Genomic DNA, 27,290 nt, shown 5'->3' on the forward strand with positions numbered 1-27,290 from the left:
AGTCAAGCAAACCATTTCCTTGGCCTCAAAGTCCCGCTCGGTGGATGTCCTCGGGTACTGTGTGGTGACCCTTACGGTTCGGGGGACCGATTACGCAAATTTTAAGCTCCTGGTGCTGCCACACCTCTGCGCTCCCGTACTCCTCGGGCTCAATTTCATGACCCATCTTAAGAGTGTCACGTTGCAGTACAACGGGACTCTTCCTCCGATCTCCGTCTGCAACCCACAGTTCCTAGACTGCCCACCGCGCACCACCTGCGGCCTTTCGACCCTCCAAGTCACCCCTCCACCGCTATTCGAACACCTCACCCCCGAGTGTAAGTCCATTGCCACTAAGAGCAGACGGTACAGTGCGGGGGATAGGACCTTCATTAGGTCCGAGGTCCAGCGGCTCCTGAAGGAAGGGATCATTGAGGCTAGCACCAGCCCCTGGAGAGCGCAGGTGGTAGTGGTCAAAACTGGGGAGAAACACCGGATGGTCATCGATTACAGTCAGACCATCAACCGGTACACGCAGCTGGATGCGTATTCCCTTCCGCGCATATCCGACATGGTCAATCGGATTGCGCAATACCGGGTGTTCTCCACGATCGACCTCAAATCGGCCTACCACCAGCTCCCCATCCACCCGGAGGACCGCAAATATACGGCTTTCGAGGCGGATGGCCGCCTCTACCACTTTCTCAGGGTTCCCTTCGGCGTCACCAATGGGGTCTCGGTCTTCCAGCGCGAAATGGACCGAATGGTGGACCAGAACAGGCTGCGGGCCACCTTCCCGTACCTGGATAACGTCTGCGGCCATGATCAGCAGGACCACGACGCCAACCTTAATAAATTCCTCCGTACGGCCGCTCTCCTGAATCTGACCTCTAATAAGGAGAAGTGTGTCTTCCGCCTCGCCATCCTGGGATATGTAGTGGAGAACGGGGTCATCGGCCCCGATCCCGACCGCATGGAACTTTCCCTCCCGACCACTCTTAAAGCACTGAGGAGATGCCTGGGCCTCTTCTCATACTACGCCCAGTGGGTCCCTAATTACGCGGATAAGGCCCGTCCGCTTATCAAATCCACCCTTTTTCCCCTGTCGGGAGAGGCCCGCTCGGCCTTCGACCGCATCAAAGCGGACATCACAAAGGCCACGATGCACGCTGTGGACGAGTCAATCCCCTTTCAGGTGGAGAGTGATGCGTCTGACTTCGCCCTGGCCGCCACCCTCAACCAGGCGGGCAGACCCGTAGCCTTCTTCTCACGAACCCTTCAAGGCCCGGAAATTCGACACTCCTCGGTCGAGAAGGAGGCTCAGGCCATCGTCGAAGCAGTGCGACACTGGCGCCACTACCTAGCTGGCCAACGGTTCACCTTGCTCACGGACCAACGTTCAGTGGCTTTTATGTTCAACAACGTGCAGAGGGGCAAGATTAAGAATGATAAGATACTGAGGTGGAGGATTGAGCTCTCCACCTACAATTATGATATCTTATATCGGCCCGGGAAGCTCAACGAGCCTCCGGTTGCTTTGTCTCACAGAACATGTGCCAGCGCACAGGTGAACCAACTACAGACTCTCCACAATGACCTCTGTCACCCGGGAGTCACCAGGCTCTACCATTTTATTAAGGCCCATAATCTGCCCTATTCTGTTGAGGACGTCCGGTCTATAACCAGACACTGTCCGGTCTGCGCTGAATGTAAGCCACACTTCTATCGGCCGGACCGGGCACACCTCATAAAAGCCACCCGCCCCTTTGAACGCCTCAGCGTCGATTTCAAAGGGCCCCTTCCTTCTTCTGACCACAACATCTATTTCCTCAACGTGATAGATGAGTACTCCCGATTCCCCTTTGCCATTCCCTCCTCGGACATGACCTCAACCACGGTCGTCAAGGCCCTGCACGGCCTCTTCACCCTGTTCGGTTACCCTAACTACATCCACAGCGACCGGGGATCCTCATTCATGAGTGATGAGCTGCGTCAGTACCTGCTCTCTAAGGGCATAGCCTCGAGTAGGACTACCAGCTATAACCCCAGGGGTAACGGGCAGGTGGAGAGGGAGAACGCGACAGTCTGGAAGGCCTCCTCGGGAATCGCACTACCAACATGGCTGGCGTACCCAGGCCCCGTTCTGCTCCGGAGGCATGTACGACCCCATAAGTCGGACCCCCGAGTTGAAAAGGTCCAGCTCCTCCACGCCAACCCCCAATATGCCTATGTGGCATACCACGATGGGCGGGAGGACACGGTCTCTATCTGGGACCTGGCGCCTCTGGGTGCCCCGAAGGCCACTATGACCCCACACCCCTAAACCCCTCTGTTCAGGTAGCAACAGGTCTGCTTACATCTTTGCCCATTGTACGCAGCTCGCCTGAGCCCCCGGAGTCACCACGCAGGACCCGACCAGAAGGGACGACGGCGGATTCGAGCGGTTCCACCCTGCCATCGGAAGCAACACCTCAACTGGTACTGCGGCGGTCACAGCGACTGGTCAAGCCGCCCGACAGGCTGAACCTGTGAAGGGACGACGCCTTACCTCAGCTTGTGACTCTTATGTGTATATATATACCCTCATACCCCTGTACATATGGTTCCACCCACCCCGCCAGACTCTTTTTAAAAGGAGGGGTGAATGTGGTGACCCACTGTAACTACATGTATGTACCTGGACACATCCATGCTGCACCTGGCCCGAGACTCCTCCCTTTCCACCTGAGACTCCTCCCTTTCCATCCAGAGTGGGGTATAAAGGTGATGGTCCCTCCTCCTTGCCTCAGCCTAGACCAGGTCAGCTACATGGGTGTGCTCCTGTTCTCTGTGAATAAAAGCCTATTAGTTTCCCTCACTCACAGGAGTCTTTGTGTCGTAATTGATAGTGCATCAATTTGTTTTCTTAAAAGCATTAATAACACACTTTATAGACAACACTTTTATATCATTTGTATTTTAGAGTATTATCATTTAAATGCAAGTTGGCCATGATTAATAATTGATTTTAGAATGGGCCCTTCATCCAATAAATAGTTAATAGCCACTGCGGTAGTTGACAGGTCAAAGTCCCATTCCCATTCCCAATCCCATTCTTCCCGAGTTGCTAATTTTGTTGCTAATCGCACCCTATTCAAAATAACACTCTTCTTCGAGGGAAGTGTTGCTATCGATGTACATGGTCTCCGTGAGATCACATCTGGAGTATTGTGCACAGTTTGGTTTCCTGACTGAAGAAAGGATAGAATTGTAATGGAAGCATTTCAGAGAACACACCATCCAGGATGGTGTGTTGCCTTCATGGTGCCAGGGTCAAGGACGTCTCTGAGCGGTTGCAGGACATCCTTAAGGGAGAGGGTGAGCAGCCAGAGGTTGCTGTATACATTGGTACCAACAACATAGGTAAGGAAAAGGGATGAGGTCCTGAAGTGTGAATATAGAGAGTTAGGCAGAAGGCTAAAGTGCAGGACCTCGAAGGTAGTAATTTCTAAACTACTGCCGGTGCCACGTGCTAGTGGGAGTAGGAATAGGAGGATTAGGCAGATGAATGCATGGCCTGAGAGCTGGGGCAGGGGGCAGGGATTTAGATTTTTGGATCATTTGGGATCTCTTCTGGGGAAGGGGTGACCTGTTCAAGAGGGACGGGTTACACCTGAACTGGAGGGGGACAAATATCCTGGTGGGAAGATTTGCTAGAGCCACTCGGGAGGGTTTAAACTAGTTTGGCAGCGGGGTGGGACCCAAAGCAGTAGGGAGACAGAAGAGAAGGTTGAGGACAGCACAGAAGTTAGAGAGCATATTAAGTAGTAAAGGCAGTGTCAGTAATCCTAGTACCAGACAGATCAGGCAAAAGCAGAGCAGAGAGCAAGGGAAGTCCAGATTAAACTGCATTTATTTCAATGCAAGAGGCCTGATGGGCAAGGAAGATGAACTCAGGACATGGATGGGTTCGTGGGATTGGGATATTATAACAATTACTGAAACATGGCTAAGGGAGGGACAGGACTGGCAGCTCAATGTTCCAGGGCACAGATGCTATAGGAAAGATAGAACAGGAGGTAAAAGAGGAGGGGGAGTTGTGCTTTTGATTAGGGAAAACACAATGGCAGTACTGAGAGGGGATATATCCGAGGGTTCGGCCACTGGGTCTATATGGGCGGCACGATAGCACAGTGGTTAGCACTGCTGCTTCACAGTTCCAGGGACCTGGGTTCGATTCCTGGCTTGGGTCATTGTCTGTGTGGAGTTTGCACATTCTCCTCGTGTCTGCGTGGGTTTCCTCCGGGTGCTCCGGTTTCCTCCCCCAGTCACTGCGGGTGAGGTCGATTGGCCATGCTAAAATTGTCCTTAGTGTACTGAGATGCGTAGTTTAGAGGGATTAGTGGGTAAATATGTAGGAATATGGGGGTAGGGACTGGGTGGGATTGTGGTCGGTGCAGACTCGATGGGCCGAATGGCCTCTTTCTGTACTGTAGGGTTTCTATGATTTCTATGATATGGGTAGAACTGAGAAATAAGAAGGGGGAAATCACTTTGATAGGGTTGTACTATAGGCCCCCAAATAGTCGGCGGGAAATTGAGGAGCAAATATGTAAGGAGATTACAGATAGCTCCAAGAAAAATAGGGTGGTAATAGTAGGGGATTTTAACTTTCCCAACATTGACTGGGACAGCCATAGTATTAGAGGGTTGGATGGAGAGAAATTTGTTAGTGTATTCAGGAGGAATTTCTCATTCAGTATGTGGATGGCCCGATTAGAGAGGGGGCAAAACTTGACCTTGGGAAATAAGGAAGGGCAGGAGATAGAAGTGTTAGTGAGGGATCACTTTGGGACCAGTGACCATAATTCTATTCATTTTAAGATAGCTACGGAGAATGATAGGTCTGGCCCAAAAGTTAAAATTCTAAATTGGGGCAAGGCCAATTTTGATGGTATCTGGCAGGAGCTTTCAAAAGTTAATTGGGGGAGTCTGTGAGAAGGCAAAGGGACGTCTGTGAGAAGACAAAGGGACGTCTGGTAAGTGGAAGGCTTTCAAAAGTGTATTAACCAGGGTTCAGGGTAAACACATTCCTCTTAGAGAGAAGGGCAAGGCTGGTAGAGGGAGGGAACTCTGGATGACTCAGGATATTGAGGCCCTGGTCAAGAGGAAGAAGGAGGCACATGACATGCATAGGCAGCTGGGATCAAGTGAATCTCTTGAAGAGTATAGGGGGTGTAGGAGTAGAGTTAAGAGAGAAATCAGGAGGGCAAAAAGGGGACATGGGATTGTTTTGGCAGATAAGGCAAAGGAGAATCCAAAGAGATTCTACAAATACATAAAGGGCAAAAGAGTAACTAGGGAGAGAGTAGGGCCTCTTAAGCATCAACAAGGTAATCTATGTTCGTTCCACAAGAGATGGGTGAGATCCTAAATGAATATTTCTCATCAGTATTTACTGTTGAGAAAAGCATGGATGTTAGGGAACTTGGGGAAATAAATAGTGATGTCTTGAGGAGTGTACATATTACAGAGAAGGAGGTGCTGGAAGTCTTAAAGCGCATCAAGATAGAAAAATCCCCGGGACCTGATGAGGTGTATCCCAAGACATTGTGGGAGGCTAGGGAGGAAATTGCGGGTCCCCTAGCCGAGATATTTGAATCATCGATAGTCACGGGTGAGGTGCCTGAAGATTGGAGGGTGGCAAATGTTGTGCCTTTGTTTAAGAAGGGCTGCAGGGAAAAGCCTGGGAACTACAGGCCAGTGAGCCTCACATCTGTGGTGGGTAAATTGTTGGAAGGTATTTTGAGAGACAGGATCTACAGGCATTTAGAGACGCAAGGACTGATTAGGGACAGTCAGCATGGCTTTGTGAGTGGAAAATCATATCTCACAAATTCGATTGAGTTTTTTGAAGGGGTAACCAAGAAGGTAGATGACGGCAGTGCAGTTGATGTTGTCTACATGGACTTTAGCAAGGCCTTTGACAAGTTATCACATGGTAGGTTGTTGGATAAGGTTAAATCTCACGGGATCTAAGGTGACGTAGCTAAATGGATACAAAATTGGCTTGATGACAGAAGCCAGAGGGTGGTTGTAGAGGGTTGTTTTTCAAATTGGAGGCCTGTGACCAGCGGTGTGCCTCAGGGATCGGTGCTGGGTCCGCTGTTTGTTATTTATATTAATGATTTGGATGAGAGTGTAGGAGGCATGGTTAGTAAGTTTGATGATGACACCAGGATTGGTGGCATAGTGGACAGTGAAGAAAGTTGTCTCGGATTGCAACGGGATCTTGATCAATTGGACCAGTGGGCTGACGAATGGCAGATGGAGTTTAATTCAGATAAATGCGAGGTGATGCATTTTGGCAGATTGGACCAGGGCAGGACTTACTCAGTTAATGGTAGGGTGTTGGGGAAAGCTACAGAACAAAGAGATCTAGGGGTATAGGTTCATAGCTCCTTGAAAGTGGAGTCACAGGTGGACAGAGTGGTGAAGAAGGCATTCAGCATGCTTGGTTTCATTGGTCAGAACATTGAACACAGGAGTTGGGACGTCTTGTTGAAGTTGTACAAGACATTGGTAAGGCTGCACTTGGAATACTGTGTGCAGTTCTGGTCACCCTATTATAGAAAGGATATTATTAAACTAGAAAGAGTGCAGAAAAAATTTACTAGGATGCTACTGGGACTTGATGGCTTGAGTTATAAGGAGAGGCTGGATAGACTGGGACTTTTTTCTCTGGCGCGAAGGAGGCTGAGGGGTGATCTTACAGAGGTCTATATAATATTGAGGGGCACAGATCAGCTAGATAGTCAATATATTTTCCCAAAGGCAGGGGAGTCTAAAACTAGAGGGCATAGGTTTAAGGTGAGAGGGGAGAGATACAAAAGGGTCCAGAGGGGCAATTTTTCCACACAGAGGGTAGTAAGTGTCTGGAACAAGTTGCCAGAGGTAGTAGTAGAGGCAGGTACAATTTTGTCTTTTAAAAAGCATTTTGATAGTTACATGAGTAAGATGAGTATAGAGGGATATGGGCCAAATGCAGGCAATTGGGATTAGCTTAGGGGTTTAAAAAAAAGGGCGGCATGGATAAGTTGGGCCGAAGGGCTGCTTTCATGCTGTAAACCTCTATGACTCTATGAGAATTCACTCGACTGATGCCCGGGATGAAAAGGTTATTCTGGAAGGAGAAGAAGAAATCGGGTGCGAGCTGGCATGTTGGGACTCATCAAATGTCAGACTGCTTCTGGAATTCAGAATGGAGGCCACCCACAACCCTGGACCCTGGAACGCCACTTCAGTGGCTCAGGGGAGCATCTGCAGGTAGACCTTCCAGATTCGGTATCCTGGAGGGGGACCTTCTTCCAGCCTCAGGAGGTCCATATTCTTTCTTTAATGGTGGGATCAGTGCTGTTGGGTGCCATTGCAACATGGTGGCTAGACACAGTGGTGAACTAGGCGCCATCCAGACTGGCCCCACCACTGAATATGGTGTGAATCGCCCAGGCGCATAATTAATGAGGTCAGGTCCAGAGGATTTGCTGTGTTTTCCCACCAGTCGCTGCGGTGGGAAACATTCTGCGCTTGCCATGGGACTTAGTCTCAAAATGGGAGAATTCTACCCTCGACCTTGAGGGAAGTTGACAGGGTGGACACTGAGAGCGTGCTTTTCCTCATGGGAGTCCAGAACTCAGGGACACAGGATGAGGAGAGTTGTTTCCTGTGGGATGATCATTAGTGTATGGAATTCACTAACCAAGAGGGCAGTGCAGACTGGGCCATTGAATTTATTCAAAGCTGAACTAAATCGATTTTTCATCGACAAGGGAGTTAAGGTGGATTTGAGGCCACAATCAGATCAACCATGATCTTATCAAATGGTGGGATAGGCTCAAATGGCCAACTCTTGCTCTGAATTGTTAGTTCATGATCTTCCCTTCCCCCAACTCATGAGTCGATGGCCTGCTTTCTCAGGCTGCCTTCACTGCTGAGCCCAGTTCCTGCTCTGATATGATACGACTGCTTAGCTCCAAGTGCAGGATCTATAGGGAACGCTCACGGTTTGTGCCATAGTTCCTGTTCCCAGAGCAAATCAACAGCCATTTGAGTAGTTTGTCCTCAAAGTTTCTGGCGGGACTATTTTGCTGACACAAGTGCTGTTAAACGCAAGACTTGAAGATGTGAGGCACCTTTTGTGATCTAAAAGTTAAAGTTTATTTATTAGTGTCACAAATAGGCTTACATTAACACTGCAATGAAGTTACTGTGAAATTCCTCTAGTCGCCACACTCCGGCACCTGTTCAGGTACAGCAAGAGAGAATTTAGCACAGCCAATGCACCTAACCAGCACGTCTTTCAGACTGTGGGAGGAAATTGGAGCATCTGGAGGAACCCACACAGACACAGGGAGAATGTACAGACTCTACACAGACAGTGACCCAAGCCGGGAATTGAACCTGGGTCCCTGGTGCTATGAGGCAGTAGTGCTAACCACTGTGCCGCCGTGCCCCCAGAACATCCCAACTTACTTTACAACCAATCGAGTGTTTGTGAAGTGCAGTCCCTGATGTAATGTAGGAAATGTGGCAAGCAACTTGTACACAGCAAGCACCCACAAAGAGTACTGAGGTAATGACCAGATTATCGGTTTCAGTGATGCTGGTCAAAGGGTAAGTATTGTCAAAACACAAAGAACCCTCCCTCCCCTACCCCACTGCTCTTATTAAAAATAGTTCATTGGTATCACTTACAACCAAATAAACATAGCACTGGCCGAGGCTACAGAGGTGGGGAGCAGCAAGGTCAGAGGAGGGCGGCACGGTAGCACAGTGGTTAGCACTGCTGCTTCACAGCTCCAGGGACCTGGGTTCGATTCCCGGCTTGGGTCACTGTCTGTGTGGAGTTTGCACATTCTCCTCATGTCTGCGTGGGTTTCCTCCGGGTGCTCCGGTTTCCTCCCACAGTCCAAAGATGTGCGGGTTAGGTTGATTGGCCATGCTAAAATTGCCCCTTAGTGTCCTGGGATGCGTAGATTAGAGGGATTATTGGGTAAAATATGTAGGGATATGGGGGTAGGGCCTGGGTGGGATTGTGGTCGGTGCAGACTCGATGGGCCGAATGGCCTCTTTCTGTACTATAGGGTTTCTATGATTTCATTTTGAAATCTGTGTGCGATTGGAAAGGGGGCAAATGAAATGGAACAAGGAACAGGACTGAATATGGGACAGGACACAGGAGTCAGCTTGAAGCAGTTACCACTGATGGCAGACAAGCACTGCAAAGGGAGACAGTAGCGTAGTGGTATTATCACTCGACTTTTAATCTAGAGACCCAGGGTAATACTCTGGGACCTGGGTTCAAAACCACCTCGGCGATGGTGAGATTTGAATTCTCTAAAAATCAGGAATTAAAAGTCTCCTGATGACCATGAAACCATTGCCGATTGTCAGAAAAACTCATCTGGTTCACTAATATCCTTCAGGGAAGAAAATCTACCGTCCTTATCCGGCCTGGCCGACATGTGATTCTGGATACACAGAAATGTAGTTGACTCTTAAAATGCCTTCAGGGATGGACAATAAATGTTGCCCACATCCCACAAACAAATCAATTAAAAAAATAACTTCTTTCTACTGCCTTTCTTTTGAAATATTTTCATTCCTCCCAGTGCCAGGAGAACCACCCCCAGCAATTGCTTCTCTTCACATCTCAACACAGTGACCTCTGGAATGGTCTTTTTTCTCATTCTCATGGTGAGTGTATCATGGTAACAACAACTCGCAGTTATATAGCATCATTAATGTGGTAAAAACTCCCGCATACGCTTTATGGATATATTATCAAACAGAATTTGAAGAAGATACCAAAACAACTGGGTCAAAGTGTAGGGTCCGACGATTGTCTCACAGGAAGAAAGAGAAGTTTAGAGGCGGGAATGGAATTCCAGAGCTGAGGCAATTTGTTTGACCGCCAATGGCGGAATGCTAAAAATCCGCTATGGCAAGAGGCCACAACTCTATAAACACAGAAACCTGGAAGGGCTGGGAGGCTGGGCGAGACTACAGGGATGGAGAGGAGTGAGGCGAGGGAGGGATATGAAAACATGGGTGAGAATTATAAAATCAAGGCATTGCTGGTCCGTGAGGCAGTGTAGGGAATAAGGACAATGCTGATGGATGAAAGGGACTTAAAATAGAAAGCTTAGAATGAGCTGAAGGTAATGGGGGTGCAAGGTGGGAGACTGGCCAGGGGAGTAGGTGGGTAGGTAGGTTCTTGATCAATAAGGGGATCAAGGGTTACGGGGAGAAGGCAGGAGAATGGGGATGAGAATCATATCAGCCATAATTGAATGGTGGAGCAGACTCGATTGGCCAAATGGCCTAATTCTGCTCCTATATCATATGGTTTTATTTTAATACAAGCTTTGATTGTCGAACTGCTTCTGTTTTTACAAACAGCCGATCAAGCCTAAAGTTGTGGATAAAACAAAAATTTCCCCAGTTGCACATTTGGAAAACTGAACTCATTTTACGCAGCTCCCACCAAAAATATTAAACCTAGGCCCCAAAGTAATTCACCCCCCAGCGATCGCTCAGACTAAAGCAGACAGAACACAACCTGCATGGCCTATTCTCCCAGGGGCTGCATCACAGGAGCCCCAAGGCTGCTTATTTCAATCTCCAAAATATTATCCATCTCTGAACCTGGTTCACCCAAAATCAGTAAAAATCTTAGCGATGCTTTGATTATCTCAAGACAAAACATCTCCAAGTACAATCCAAGAGTTTTTGAGAGGGTTTCTGCCTCTTTTCAGGCAGTGATCTCCAGATTCTTACTTCTGGGCAAGAACATTTCAAATCCTTCCACGAATCCAGAAAAGAGAACGAGAGGGAACAGGCTCTGGAGATGAAATTAAAAGCTTAGGAAGCAAAGAGGGAATTCCAGAAGGAGATAGAAAGGAGACAGTGGGAATTAGCTATATTATAGTAAATGACTTGGTGAGGTCCCAAGCACTGTGCCTCAAGAAGTCAGAACAGTCCAGAGAGGGTGAACAACCCAAATGGGTGGCAAGGTGGCACAGTGGTGAGCACTGCTGCCTCACAGCGCCAGAGACCCGGGTTCAATTCCGGTCTTGGGTCACTGTCTGTGTGGAGTTTGCACATTCTCCCCGTATCTGCGTGGGTTTCCTCCGGGTGCTGCGGTTTCCTCCCACAGGACGATTGGATGTTCTTTCGGAGAGGCAGTGCAGTCTTGATGGGCCGGATGGCCTCTTTCTGTACTGTAGGGATTCTGTGGTTGTATGGATTCCATCTGTGCCGGAAGGTTGAAAAGAGTTCAGACACCCTGCAGGGGTTAAAAGATCCATCAGGGATAAAATTGCTTCAGGAAAGCTACCTGGAATTAAAAAGGCTGAGACTAGGTTGGAAAGAGACCAGAAATCTGGAGAAGGTCCAGAAGCCCAGAAGGATGGAAGTGCCCTCATAGACCGCAAGAGCGAGCTTCCAAAAAGTAGCAAGGCCGAAGGCCAGTAAAATTAAAATTTGTCCAGAGAATCTAGAAGCAGAACCTTTTAGAAGATGGTGGTGAGCTGCCTTCTCAAACCGCTGCAGTCTCTTATATGTAGGTACACCCACAATGCTATTAGAGCGGGAGTTCCAGGGTATTGACCCAGTGACAGTGAAGGAACGGTGATATATTTCCAAGTCAAGATGGCGAGTGACTTGGAGGGGAATTTGCAGGTGGTGGTGTTTCCATGCATCTGTTGCCCTTGTCCTTCCTGGGAGTAGAGGGCACAGATTTGGAAGGAATTGTCGAAGGAGACTTGATGAGTTGCCAGATGACAGGCAACCACAAGGGCACTGGCTGGTTGAGGTTTGGGGGGTTGTGAGGCATGGGGTGGAGGGTAGGTGGTGGCTGGTGGAAGGATAAATGCATTATTGCTGTCCTCTGAGTGGTTTAGCCTCCATTGGACCATTGCTAGACCCCGGGGCAATGCCTCAGTAGCCCCAGCAATGTGTTGGAGGACAGACTGTGGACATTTTTTTATATTTGATTTATTATTGTCACATGTATTGGGATACAGTGAAAAGTACTGTTTCTTGCACACTGTACAGACCAAGCACACTGTTCATAGAGTACATAGGGGAGAAGGAAAGGAGAGAGTGCAGAATGTAATTTTACAGTCATAGCTATGATGTAGAGAAAGATCAACTTAATAAAAGGTAGGTCCATTCAAAAGTCTGATGGCAGCAGGGAAGAAGCTGTTCTTGAGTCAATTGGTATGTGATCTCAGACTTTTGTATCTTTTTCCCGATGGAAGAAGGTAGAAGAGAGAATGTCCGGGGTGCGAGGGGTCCTTGATGATGTTGACTGCTTTTCCGAGGCAGTGGCAAGTGCAGACAGTGTTAATGGATGGGAGGCTGGTTTGAGTGATGGACTGGGCTTCATTCACAATCCTTTGTAGTTTCTTGCTGTGTTGAACAGAGCAGGAGCAATACCAAGTTGTGATACAACCAGAAAGAATGCTTTCTATGGTGCATCTGTAAAAGTTGCTGAGAGTCATAGCAGACATGCCGAATTTCCTTAGCCTCCTGAGAAAGCAGAGGCGTTGGTGGGCTTTCTTAACTATAGCATCGGCATGGGGGGACCAGGACAGGTTGGTGGTGATTTGGGCACCTACAAACTTGAAGTTCTCGACCATTTCTTCTACTTCCCCATTGATGTAGACAGGAGCATGTCCTCCACTACACTTCCTGAAGTTGATGACTATCTCCTTCATTTTTCTGACATTGAGAGATTACTGTGGTCACATCAATTTACCAGATTCTCGGGGCAGGATTCTCCGGTGCTATTGCCATCTTACCGTGTGTTGGGAGGGCTTCATGACCACTCATGGATAGAGATCTTCCTCCTCCTGTCCACCTCCTCCACCAGACATCCAGCATAGTGCCAGAAATCCTTGCAGCATCCTCTCTGCCCTGTGTTCTATAATTCAGTGTTCTTCTTTCTCTCACTCTCCTCTGCAAATAATTCCACTCTGTACTACAGTGAGAATGGACAACACCTACAGCCCACGCCACACCATCTCTGGGAGGATAATGTAAAAGCCATAACAGAACATTCACGGCCAATAAACATCTCTGAATTAAAGTCATTTCTCGGAAGGATGAAATACTGAGGTAGATTTTTACAAAATATACCGACCATCTTAGCCCCACTCCACCAATTGTTAAAGAAATGTCATTGCTGGAGGTGAGGAGAAAACCAGAGAGAGGCATTCACAAAAATTAAACAGGTTCTGCAATCCTCAGCGTTATTGGTGAACTATGATCCAACCAAGCCATTGGTGGCAACTTGTGATGCATCACTATATGGAGCGGCACGGTAGCACAGTGGTTAGCACTGCTGCTTCACAGCTCCAGGGTCCCGGGTTTGATTCCCGGCTCGGGTCACTGTCTGTGTGGAGTTTGCACATTCTCCTCGTGTCTGCGTGGGTTTCCTCCGGGTGCTCCGGTTTCCTCCCACAGTCCAAAGATGTGCGGGTTAGGTTGATTGGCCAGGTTTAAAAAATTGCCCCTTAGAGTCCTGGGATGCGTAGGTTAGAGGGATTAGCGGGTAAAATATGTGGGGGTAGGGCCTGGGTGGGATTGTGGTCGGTGCAGACTAGATGGGCCGAATGGCCTCCTTCTGCACTGTAGGGTTTCTATGAATTCTATGAATCTATGAGTGGGGGTGGTTTTGCCCCACAGAATGCCTGATAGAGCAGAAAGACCAATTGCCTTTGCCTCAAGGACGTTGTCAGATGTGAAAAAGAAATATTCCCAAATAGATAAGGAAAGCTTGGCCATCATATATGCAGTCAAAAAGTAATTAGTACGTTTATAGTCGGCGTTTTACAATAGTTTCGGACCACAATCCATTGTTGGGCTTATTCAGAGAAGATAGGCCAGTGCCGCCAATAATCTCAGTAAGTGTGCTGAGGTGGACCACCGGCTAATCTGCATCCTTGGGAGTGGTCAGGCAGACCCTGAGCAAGAATATGTATTCACTTTGCAGGACCATTTATGGGTCATACTTTTCTGATATTAGTGGATGCACACTCGAAATGGCTGGATGTCCAGTTGATGAAGTCCACGATGGCAGCTGCCACCATTGATAAGTTGAGAAAAATCTTTGCCATCTGTGGTATCCTGGAGGTCTCAGTATCAGATAATGGCACATCCTTCACTGTGGAGGTGTTTCATGGCATTCACCATGTTAGATCAGCACCCCAGCAGCCAGCCTCAAACGGGTTAAGGGAACATGCTGCACAAACTTTCAGTGCTTCAATGAAGAAACAAGTCAATAGACCTCTACCCACTCCGTATCGCCAGCTTTTTGCTGAATAATAACACAATGCCAAATGTGACCACGGGGGTCACGCCAGCCGGATTGCTAATGGGACGCCATTTAAGGACATGTCTGGACATGATATTCCCAAATCTGGCGAGAAGGGTGGAGACGAGGCAACCCTCTCAGAAAGAAAATCACAACTTCAGGAGGAACAGAGTTTCCAGGTTGAGGATTTATTCATGGTCAGAAATTATGCAACAGGACCGACATGGGTGGCTGGTAAGATCATGGAAAGAGCAGGTCTTCTATAGAGAATCAAAGATGCGGTGTCAAGAAGCACGTAGACCACCTGAGGAGGAGAGTAGTGCCTGTTCCAAGGAATCAACAGGAGACTTCAGCAGGAAATGTCGATCAGCCAGGATTAGTTTCAGGGATCCCAGGTGTAAATGTGGAACCGGCGTAACCAGTGGTTTCTGTAACAGAGAATACAGCAGCTACCGAGGGAGAACGAGACCCAGGGTTGGTGAGTTTGCCTTTCGCCTTGACCTGAGTTTCCATTTCCAGATGAACCTGGAGGCGAGGTTTTATTAAAGTTCGGAAGTTGCCGGATTGACTAAACTTATGACAAGTTGCTTTGGGGGTTTCTCTCATGTTCTTTTTGCAAATTGTTGATTATATTAATGATGTTTTCTTTTTGTTTCCTCCTTAGGTGACTTCAGGAGTTGGGGGTAAGGAGTGTGGTCGCGTGGCTCCTTTAAGGGGGCGTTTCTTAAGGGCTACGTGATTGGGCCGGACCCTATGGAGTGTTGAGGCGGGAAACTGAGCCAATCGAGTGTGAGGACGTGCATCCTGGGCTGGGGAAGGATCCGCAATTGGAGCCAGGAAGGAATAGTATACACTGGCATAGTTATTCAGTCTGACACTGTTGTAAATATAATTATTTGTTCGTTGGCTATAAAGCCTTTTGTTCTTTAGCCTCATCGAGTCACCCTCGATTTATGACATAGGCCCTGTTCAATTTTGCAACCTCCAGCTACTTTAACATCTTTGGAACTTTCTTCCTAACACTTTCCATTCAGCGGCTTCTCTCTGCTCCCAAAAAAGTTATTTTTGGTCATCCAAATCTGTTACTGTTGCCGGGTGAGCCATCTGTATTTTATGAGGCAACTTGGAATGTTCTATTACATAATTAGCACTGTAAAAATGGAGGTTGTTACCATAGCATAGGCCAGATGCAAAATAGAAATCCCTCTAATCTTCAAAAGCAATTAATGCTTCTGAACCAGAAACCCAAAACCCAAAACTAAGGATTTGCGTTAACCCCCTCTGCCTAGGACTATCGGAAACAGCACAGGCAGAGGGCTAAGATGGTGAGGGGCCCCGTCCCTCATTCCCAATGTCGTCCCTCTCAGGAGGACACCAAGAACTAGAGGATACGGATTCAAAATAATGGGAAAAAGGCATGGACGTGATGTGAGGGAAAATCTTTTCACCCAGTCGGTGGTTGGAGTCTGGAACAAACTACCTGAGAGGGTGATGGAGGCAGATTCAACTGTGGTGTCCAAAAGAGAATTGGATTGCTATCTGAACAGAAATAACATGCAAGGTCACAGGCATTAGCAGGGCAGTGAGATTAGGTATTTCATCAAGCCAGTGCAGACTTGATGAGCTGAAAGGCCTCCTTCGACACTGTAAAGATTTTGTGATTCCTGCTCTTACTCTTTCCGCCTTATTTTAGCTGAACTGAAGCACAGGGAGCTATCCTACTCGAAGAGTAGCTTCATTTAAATAACACAATGATATATTCAGAAAATACATGTCAATTTAATTCCAGGACTGAGAAGGATCATCCAGTTTCACAATCATCAGCTTTTGCTGCCACCAGGCATCACTCGTCCGCAAAATGCCCAGGTAAATCCCCTTTACGGCCCCACACAGATACTTCAGGATTCCCCTGTCCTTCTCTGATTGAGAACTTTGCCAGTGCTGCCCCTTTCTCCCTTTGCCATGGGCTATTTGTGTGGATTCCTGGCCTGACCTTCCAACCCACTGGCACCAGTCTCCTTCCTACTGCTTTCGGGTGCAGGCAGAGTCAGACATCCCAGCAAGGCCTGGGAGTTAAAATCTTGCTGTCCACCTTGGCCTCTGTACCCCAGTCCTTAACCTGTGTTAAAATTAGGGATCGATGTTTTAAGATTGCTCCAACAAGGAGAATAAAACAAAACCACAGAAGGCGATGCAAATAATTATACAGAACAAAGGATGCATATTGGAAAGAAAGGCATGATTTCACCATCACATCGAGTTCCATGAAATTAATTTATCTCCTGCGGAGAAAAACGTTCTTCTTTCGATCTTATACCAAGGATCAAATACAAGCTGAATGAGCTCATTTGTTTTTTCAATGCGTTGGTGAAATAGAATCAAAAAGTAACAAAACAAATAACTAGACAGATTCATCAAACTGGATATTAAATTAATTCTTTCCAAAATGTTTCGGTAAAACAAATGATTTTTGTGTGGCTTTGTGAGGCTTTGAATTTTGCATTCTAAGTGTGGTAAACCATTGTTGGTTGCCACCAGGTAGTACTGAGCCATGGTCTGGCCAGTACTATGAGTCTCTAGATATGTTACTGTTGGGGTTAGGGTTGGGCTGTTCTACCTGTTAATATAGTTGTTATGGTACACCCCAGTCGGCTCCGCCTCCTGGGAGAGGTATAAAGGTCACTGCTCTGCCTGGTGAGCCTTTAGTCTGGGATCGTATACTGTATATGGTAGCTCTGTTATTGTTGGCAATAAAAGCCTTTATTTCCCGAGTACATCCAGCCTCTCGTGTGTTATATCACGCATCAATTTTATTGCCAACAAGTAAATTCTTTTTTTTTAAAACATGGAGCAAATGCTTAAACCCGAACGGCTTACGTTGGACCCACGTGCGGCGGGAGCATCGAACACTTTCGACCACTGGTTGAAGTGTTTCCAAGATTACCTCGAAGCCTCCACAGCGGTCACCGACGACGCTGACAGACTCCGGGTCCTCCACGCGAGGGTAAGCGACGCTGTATACTTAGCGATCCGTGGGGCCACCGACTACAAAGGGGCCCTCGAGCTTCTCAAGAAGCGATACAACAAACCGCCGAATGAGATGCATGCTCGATACCTTCTAGCCACTCGACGGCGGCAGCCCGGCGAAACGACGGAACAGTACGCGTGCGAGCTTCAGCAGCTAGCCAGAGCCTGCAACTGCAAGTCAGTGTCGGCAGACCAGTACATGAACGACCTCGCTCGAGATGCGTTCGTGGCGGGAATCGGCTCATCGTACATCCGCCTTCGGCTGTTGGAGTAAGGTAACCTCGATCTCACTAAAATCATAGAGTTAGCTGACGCTCTAGAAACGGCCTCCAAAAGTCTGGCGATGTACCCCGACGACCACGTGGAGACAGCATGGCAGGGGCAGTCACAGACTCCACTTCATTCAGCGGGACCGAAAAACTGCGCGATTGCGTTCCCAGCCTCGGACCTGACGACGGCAGCAGCTCCAGGTGGCCCGCGGTGTTATTTCTGTGGGGGGGGGGTGAAACACCCTCGGCAGCGATGTCCAGCTAAAGCGGTGTTGTGCTCCGCCTGCGGCAAGAAGGGGCACTATTCCAAGGTAGGCTGGTCCAAACTTCCATCCAAGAACAGCAGTGCGGCGTGTGACTCCCCGGAGCCGGCCTCCTTGTCTTCTGCATCTTCAAGGTCTTCCACCATGTGCGATTCCAGGACGTCGCCATTCCGAACGACGGAGTCGCAAGACACGTGCGACCTGCAGGGGCCGCAGGCTTTGGCGCCATCGTCCACGTGCGACCTATGGGGGCAGCCATTTTGGTCGGCACCGACCGCGACTGACCAGCAGGGGTCGTCATCAACCATCTCAGCTGCCTGCAGTTGCACCCACGAACCAACGGTGGCGTCGATCATCCTGGACCAGGCCAAGCCTCACAGACTCGACAAGTCCATGATGGACATACAGGTAAACAAACGCCGATTTATTGTTTGTTTGACAGCGGGAGCACGGAGAGCTTCATTCACCCAGACACCGTGAAGCGGTGTGGTCTCTAGATTCGGACTGTCAAGCAGACAATTTCGATGGCGTCAAGGTCCCGGTCTGTCACCGTGCTAGGGAGTTGCGTGGTCAATCTGACGGTGCAGGGCACGGTTTACGAGAACTTCAGGCTCCTTGTGTTACCGCACCTTTGCGCGCCAATACTCCTAGGACTGGATTTTATGGTCCACTTGAAGAGTGCAACCCTGCGGTACGATGGGCCACTCCCTCCGCTTTCAGTGGGAGACCTGCAGCCTCTAAATTGCCCAACGCGCTCCACATGTAGTCTCTCAATGCTTAGAATTACCACACCCTCCCTATTCCAGAATCTCGTGCCAGGCTGCAAGCCCATCGCAACAAAGAGCAGGCGTTACAGCGCTGAGGATCGGATCTTCATTTGATCTGAAGTTCAGCGGCTCCTCAAGGAAGGGATCATCCAACCTAGCGCTAGTCCTTGGAGAGCGCAAGTCATGGTGGTTAAGAATGGGAACAAACCCCGGATGGTCATAGACTACAGTCAGACCATTAATAGATATACGCAGCTGGATGCGTATCCTCTCCCATGCATATCTGACATGGTCAACCAGATTGCGCAGTACCGGGTGTTCTCCACCATCGACTTAAAATCTGCTTATCACCAGCTCCCCATTCGCCCAGAGGACCGAAAATACATGGCCTTTGAGGCGGATGGTCGCCTGTACCATTTTTTAAGGGTTCCTTTCGGTGTCACGAATGGGGTCTCGGTCTTCCAGCGTGCTATGGACCGAATGGTGGACCAGAACGGACTGCGGGCTACCTTCCCGTACCTGGATAACGTCACCATCTGTGGCCTTGACCAGCAGGACCACGATGCCAACCTTCTTAGATTCTTACGCACTGCATCTCGCCTGGATCTGACCTACAACAGGGAGAAGTGTGTATTTCGCACGCGCCGCCTAGCTATCTTCGGATACGTGGTGGAAAACGGGGTCCTTGGCCCTGATCCAGACCGTATGCGTCCTCTCCTCGAACTTCCCCTGCCCACTAGTGTCAAAGCACTGAGAAGATGTTTAGGCTTCTTCTCATACTATGCACAGTGGGTTCCCAATTACGCGGACAAAGCCCGTCCGCTCATCAAGTCTACCTCTTCTCCCCTCGCAGCAGAGGCTCGCTTTAGCCTTTGCAAGAATAAAAGCTGACATCGCGAAAGCCACGATGCACGCTATCGATGAGTCCATCCCCTTCCAGGTGGAGAGTAATGCATCTGATTTCGCCTTGGCCGCCACACTTAACCAGGCGGGCAGGCCCGTCGCCTTTTTCTCTCGCACCCTCCAAGGCCCTGAAATTCGACATTTGGCGGTGGAAAAGGAGGCCCAGGCCATTGTGGAGGCCGTTCGGCATTGGCGCCATTACTTGGCGGGAAAACGGTTCACTCTGCTCACGGACCTGCGGTCCGTGGCGTTCATGTTCAACAACACGTTACGGGGCAAGATCAAGAATGATAAGATCTTGAGGTGGAGAATCGAACTCTCCACCTACAATTATGATATCATGTATCGTCCAGGGAAGCTCAACGAGCCCTCGGATGCCCTGTCGCGTGGAACATGCGCTAGTATGCAGGAGAATCGATTGCAGGCTCTCCACAATGACCTCTGCCATCCGGGGGTCACTCGACTCTTCCACTTCATAAAAGCCCGGAATCTACCCTACTCGGTGGAGGATGTCAGGTCCATAACCAGAAGCTGCCGGGTATGCGCGGAATGCAAACCGCACTTCTACCGACCTGACAGGGCACAACTCGTTAAGGCCACTCGTCCCTTCGAAAGACTGAGTGTGGACTTTAAGGGCCCCCTTCCCTCGACAGATCGGAACGTGTACTTCCTCAATGTGGTTGATGAGTACTCACGATTCCCTTTTGTCATTCCCTGTTCTGATATGACCGCTGCCACGGTTATCAAGGCATTACGTGATCTTTTCACCCTGTTCGGTTACCCCTGTTATATCCACAGCGATAGGGGCTCGTCGTTCATGAGCGATGACTTGAGGCAATACTTGCTCTCATATGGGATTGCCTCTAGTAGAACCACGAGCTACAACCCAAGGGGTGACGGACAGGTCGAACGAGAGAATGCTACAGCCTGGAAGGCTGTCTTACTGGCGTTGAGGTCTAAAGGTCTTCCAGTCTCCCGTTGGCAAGAGGTACTCCCTGATGTGCTCCACTCCATACGCTCACTCCTGTGTACGGCAACCAACGCTACTCCTCATGAGAGAATGTTTTCATTCCCTAGGAAGTCTTCCTCTGAGACCTCATTACCGTCTTGGTTGACGTACTCAGGACCTGTCCTCCTGCGGCGACATGTTAGGACCCGCAAGTCCGACCCTTTGGTTGAACAGGTCCATCTCCTCCACGCCAACCCTCAGTATGCCTACGTGGCATATCCTGACGGGCGAGAGGACACGGTCTCGATTCGAGATCTGGCGCCAGCAGGGGGCTTGGAAACCCCTGTCGCTCCCACACCTCCTGTTAGGGACCCCCCAACCATTATTTCCCCTCCTGACACGGCGCGGGCAGTATCGGGACCACCACTTAACCCTCTTACTCCCGTGTACAGCTTGCCTGAGTCCAGGAGATGGTCGCCACTTCAAGGCGTGCCCGAATTCAGCGGATTGTCACCACCTCGGGGTCTACTGGCCTGTGAGGCACTGGAGGAGTCGCTGGACACCGCCTTGGAGAGAAGGTCACCGCGATTGCCTGAACCGGTGTCATCGCCGGTGTTGAGGAGGTCACAGCGACGGTGCGGTCCCCCAGACCGTTTGAACTTATAGACAGATGAACAATTGTTCTGTGTTTTGTACCCCGCCGGCCTTTGTTTTCAAAGGAGGGGTGAATGTGGTGAACCATTGTTGGTTCCCACCAGGTAGTACTGAGCCAGGGTCTGGCCAGTACTATGAGTCTCTAGATATGTTACTGTTGGGGTTAGGGTTGGGCTGTTCTACCTGTTGATATAGTCGTTATGGTACACCCCAGTCGGCTCCGCCTCCTGGGAGAGGTATAAAGGTCACTGCTCTGCCTGGTGAGCCTTTAGTCTGGGATCGTATACTGTATATGGTAGCTCTGTTATTGTTGGCAATAAAAGCCTTTATTTCCAGAGTACATCCAGCCTCTCGTGTGTTATATCGCGCATCACTAAGTTTAAGTTTATTTATTAGTGTCACAAGTAGGCTTACATTAACATTGCAATGAAGTCACTGTGAAAATCCCCTAGTACTCTGGAGCCTGTTCAGGTATACTGAGGGAGAATTTAACATGGCCAATGCACCTAACCAGCATGTCTTTCAGACTGTGGGAGGAAACCGGAGCACCCAGAGGAAACCCACGCATACACAGAAAGAACGTGCAGACTTTGCATTGAAAATGACCCAAACTGGGAATTGAACCCGGGTCCCTGGCGCTGTGAGGCAGCAGTGCTAACCAGTCTGCCACCATGTTTCCCCCTTTACATCTTTACATTTTCTCAAAATCCTTCAAATCAACAGTGGATTTGAAACAGAGGATTGAGTGAAGAACATCCGAATGGATGGGAATAAATTGCAGGTTTCAAAATATTTTCTTAAACCATTGTGCACTTTTAGAATAGCTAAACGTTTCTACTCTTTGTTGAACAATTAATATTTTTAAATCATAGAATCATAGAATCATAGAAACCCTACAGTGAAGAACAATGGCAAAAGGCTCAAATGTTACAAAGACTAAAACTAAATTTTGTTGATTTTTCCCCCTTTTTAGTTTTTCGCTGCTTTCAATAACTTTACAATCTCCTCCCAGGCAGGGAAGACTCAATGAGCAAATCTTGGCCACACCTGCTCTCAACACCATTCCATGATCAGCCATTGTGATTGAGCTGATGGGACTCTGTCAGATTTCCCATCCCTCACCTTCCCTTGAAATGTAGCTATTTGTTACCATCATCAAACTCATACAATGGTTTCTGTTTACTCAGGAGGTAGCACTGTCACCTCTGAGCCACAAGTTTCTGGTTTCAAGTCTCACTTCAGGGCGTGAATACAAAAAATCAAGGCTGGTCTTCCAATGTGGCACTGAGGGAGTGCTACGCTGTCAAGGGTGCTATCTTTCAGACAAAGCCCTATCTACCTCCAGGGTAGAAGTGAGAAATCCCAAGGAACTATTTTAAAGACAAGCAAGGATTCTGGCCAAAATGTATTCCTCCATCAACATCACTAACACAGATATTCAGTCAATTTATCACATTGCTGTTTCTGGGATTTACTGCCACATTTCCGACATTATAACAGCAACAAACTCCCCAAAGTGCTTTCATTGGTTGTGAAGCTTTGAAACATCCGGTGGTTGTGAGAAATGCTCCAGAAGGAATAATCAGTTCAAAACTTCCAAATCCCAGGAACAACCCAGTAACACTGACACTAGTAATACTGGAGTTTTGTTTTCAGGTAAACAAGACCAGTTCGGACACATTTCACTGGCATCCTTCATTACCAAGTTTTTGTGGAAGGGTCATTTAGTCCCAAAACTTTAAGTGTGTTTTTCTCTCTGCAGATGCTGCCAGACCCTCTGAGTTTATCCCGCATTCCCTGTTTTTATTCCTGAAATTCCTGCAAGTATTCTTTCTTTATTAAAAACTATTTTCTCTCTTTTTCTTATTACAGGATTCCCTATATTCCTCAGAAATATGGATAATGGACCTTCCTCAATGCAGTTTTGTAAATTAGGCATAACAAAGTCCCAATTTTGGGGATCACATCCTGCGAAATTGGATCAGCCATTTTTTTGGTTAGACACCTCTTCCTGGCAGCACGGTAGCACAGTGGTTATCACTGCTGCCTCACAGCACCAGGGACCCGGGTTCGATTCCCCGCCTCAGGTGACTGTGTAGAGTTTGTGCGTTCTCCCCGTGTCTGCGTGGGTTTCCACCGGGTGCTCCGGTTTCCTCCCACAGTCCAAAGATGTACATTCTAAATTGCCCTTTAGGGTCCAAAGATTTGAGGGAAAATGTGTGGGGTTACGAGGATAGGGCAGGGAGTGGGCCTGGATAAGATGCTCTGTCGGAGAGTCGGTGCAGATTGAATAGCCTCCTTCTGCACTGTCGGGATTCTGTGACACTGGAGTTAGGTCCCTTTAATGTAATTGAGGAGTCTAATATCTGTTTTAGATTCCAGGGGTCGACCTATCCCACTCAAGATTTGTCATAACTTTTTATTTTATTCATTCATGGGACATGGGCGTCGCTGGCTGGCCAGCGTTTATTGGCCATCCCTACTTGCCCTTGATCAGAGGGCAGTTGAGAGTCAACCACATTGCTGTGGCTCTGGAGTCACATATTGGCCGGGTAAGGATGGCAGATTTCCTTCCCTGCAGGGCATTAGTGACCCAGATGGGTTTTTCCCAACAATCAACAATGGTTTCATGGCCAGCAGTAGATTCTTAATTCTGGATTTTAAAAAATTGAATTCAAATTCCACCATCTGCCGTGGCGGGATTCGAATTTGGGTCCCCTGGAACATTAGCTGAGTTTCTGGATTAATAGTGTAGTGATAATACCATGAGGCCATCACCTCCCCCACTGACTGCAGCAGTCATCACTGAAAGGCATTTTTTTAAGAAAAACAAGTTTAGAAAGAAACTTTTTCTGTGTTCCCCTGGTTTGCAGCATCGGGGTAGTATTTATTCTTGTAACCATATGGCACAGCCATTCTGTCTACAGGATGTGACTGATAGCAAAAGGGAGTTTATTTAAAAGGCAACATTCAGGAAACAGTGACAGAACAGCTCCTCGGTAAATTATGACGATTATACTGAAGGGAGGCACAACAATCAATAAATGAATTGGTATTTTTAAGAATATGTCATTTAGAGTCATAGAGTCATAGAGGTTTACAGCATGGAAACAGGCCCTTTGGCCCAACTTGTCCATGCCGCCCTTTTTTTAAACCCCTAAGCTAATCCCAATTGCCCGCATTTGACCCATATCCCTCTATACCCATCGTATCCATGTAACTATCTAAATGCTTTTTAAAAGACAAAATTGCACTCACCTCTACTACTACCTCTGGCAGCTTGTTCCAGACACTCACCACCCACTGTGTGAAAAAATTGTCCCTCTGGACACTTTTGTATCTCTCCCCTCTCACCTTAAACCTATGCCCTCTGCTTTTAGACTCCCCTACCTTTGGGAAAAGATATGGACTATCTAGCTGACCTGTGCCCTCATTATTTTATAGACCTCTATAAGATCACCCCTCCTACGCTCCAGAGAAAAAAGTCCCAGTCCATCCAGCCTCTCTTTATAAGCCAAACCATCAAGTCCAGTAGCATCCTAGTAAATCTTTTCTGCACTCTTTCTAGTTTAATAATATCCTTTCTATGATAGGGTGACCAGAACTGCACACAGTATTCCAAGTGTGGACTTACCAATGTCTTGTACAACTTCAACAAGATGTCCCAACCCCTGTATTCAATGTTCTGACTGATGAAACCAAGCATTCCGAATGCCTTCTTCACCACTCTGTCCACCTGTGACTCCACTTTCAAGGAGCTATGAACACGAACCCCTAGATCTCTTTGTTCTGTAACTCTCTCCAACGTCCTACCATTAACTGAGTAAGTCCTGCTCTGGTTCAATCTACCAAAATGCATCACCTCGCATTTGTCTAAATTAAACTCCATCTGCCATTCATCAGTCCACTGGCCCAATTGATCAAGATTCTGTTGCAATCGGAGATAACTTTCTTCACTGTCCACTATTCCACCAATCTTGGTGTCATCTGCAAACTTACTAACCATGCCTCCAATATTCTCATCCAAATCATTAATATAAATGACAAATAACAGTGGACCCAGCACTGATCCCTGAGGCTCACCGCTGGTCACAGGCCTCCAGTTTGAAAAACAAACTTCTACAACCGCCCTCTGGCTTCTGTCAAGAAGCCAATTTTGTATCCATTTAGATACCTCACCCTGGATCCCATGAGATTTAACCTTATGCAACAACCTACCATGTGGTACCTTGTCAAAGGCTTTGCTAAAGTATAATCTGCACGATTACGTATAATGATATAAGAACAGTCAACTTTGCTTTACATTTCTGATTGACAAGAGTATGATTAGTATGAATATCAAAATAGGTTATATTTTAAATCAGAATGAATTGCCTTTTGCAATATGTGCAGGCAATAAATCTTAGAGTGCTTGTTTTTTTTTACAGTTCCTTATCTGAACATTTAGTGGATTTCATAAGTGGGTATGAACAAATCAAAGAACAGATTAATACCACAGTCTGTACAGCTAATATGAAAGTATAGAAATGTTCAGATAACCATGTAAATCAGTCTCAAACCAATTGATCTATCAAGAGAAAAAATACAGTGAACACTAGATCCCATTGAGAAAGCTGAAAGAGATACACTTGTTCTGAGGTGCACTTAAATATTAAAGCATGTTGCTTTCAATTCTCAGACACCTGGGTGTAACTATTCACAGAAGTAAGCCAGAGGCTTACTATTCAGCCAGGCTCAATAGAATAACATTTGACGTTGACACTTACTGTTGCCAGAAAACAAGAAGGTCACCGACAGAATCAAATACAGTCTTGAATTCCGCTGGTTCATGTTACCTTTGCAGAAAGTGTGCATACAAAATTATTGTGCTCTGATTTCCTCTCTCACTCAAAGAAGCGTCACCATTTCCTGTTTCCTGTAAGTGTTTCTGACTTATAATATTTCTTCAGGAGTTGTTTTTTGAGTGATCTTTTTAGGAAGTGATGCAATGCAACTTGTGCTAGCTGCTGTGCCAGGTTGATTCATCCTCAAGTGGCTTTTTTCTTATTTAGCGCCAGAGAGACGATTTCTGCAGCTTTTTTAATGAAATCTTTTTTTAAAAAGATGTAGCCTCTCCAACCCCTGGAGGAGATACATCTTTGTTATCCGTTGCAGTTTGTGAACACGGGATGTGACTATTTTATCAGAAGCATCATTATGCTGTATAATGTTTTGATAAGTTTCTAATACAGGATGAAGACTATCCTGCTAACTAATTAAATCCATTCCTTCCTGCCATGTGAGAAGGTCACAGATATTGATCTTTCTTCCAGGTGTTGATAAATCCCCAACCTCAGATCTGCCAGGAAGAGGAGATTAAAATATAAACTGTTCACATTATTGCTCAGCCAAAAGTAACATCTAAAATTAGCCAGTTTCCCATGGACCACAATGTGAAGGTGTAATTCAGTCTTTGTCTGAATGTCATTAGGTTCTGTCCTTTACGTTATACTAGTTTGATATTATTTTGTGTGGTTCTCTAAATTAGGTAATAGAGAAAATCGAGTTCCTTCTAAAAAGGAATTTTTCTGCGCATAGTTTGAAAGTTGAGAGATGCAAAACTGATGCACCACAACTAAGGGAGTAATTAACGAATGATTTGTTGCAGGAAAAACCCTTGCCATGGGAACAGATGAAAGTCTGCCTTGTGCACCACTAGGTGCAGGGAGAGAAATAACAGACAACATAAGAGGGGCAATTTTAATGCCAACTGGTTGCTTTTCATATCCGAAACATTGAGATCCTCATCTCTGCCCTGCTCAGCAGAAGACTGTGCCCATGCCACTGATAACAACTGTAATTCACTTGTGCTGGGTCCATGTGCAAACCTCTTCCATATCGAATCATAGGGGTGAATTTTCCCGTTTCGCCTGCCACAAGAATCGGAGCGGGTGGCGGGGGGGAGGGGGGGTGTGGTGGGCAGAGGGGGGGGGGGGGGGGGGGGGGGAGGATGGGGGGGGGGGTGCAGGGGGGGGGGGGGGGCCATGAAAAGGTCCATTGACCTCAGGTGGGATTTTCCGGTTTCGGGGCGAGCGAGGCCGGAAAACCCTGCCCATAGAATCTCTGCAGTGCAGTGCCTTA

At 47.7% G+C, this 27,290-nt stretch overlaps 1 protein-coding gene across 2 annotated transcripts in view; it reads right to left on the reverse strand.

Annotated features, from left to right (window-relative positions):
- Nucleotides 1-26,070, reverse strand: part of tmem154 (transmembrane protein 154) — a 67,006-nt gene extending 40,936 nt beyond the window's left edge. The window contains exon 1 of one of the 2 annotated variants that reach the window (XM_078211091.1): nt 25,937-26,070. In XM_078211091.1, coding sequence (XP_078067217.1) covers nt 25,937-26,024 — 88 coding nt within the window. In that variant the 5' untranslated portion in view covers nt 26,025-26,070. The remainder of the gene's footprint in view (nt 1-25,936) is intronic. The other variant, XM_078211007.1, reaches the window with a different exon arrangement.
- Between the last annotated feature and the right edge of the window lie 1,220 nt (nt 26,071-27,290).

Source organism: Mustelus asterias, chromosome 1 (genome assembly GCF_964213995.1).
Source record: "Mustelus asterias chromosome 1, sMusAst1.hap1.1, whole genome shotgun sequence".
NCBI classification, from domain to species: domain Eukaryota; kingdom Metazoa; phylum Chordata; class Chondrichthyes; order Carcharhiniformes; family Triakidae; genus Mustelus; species Mustelus asterias.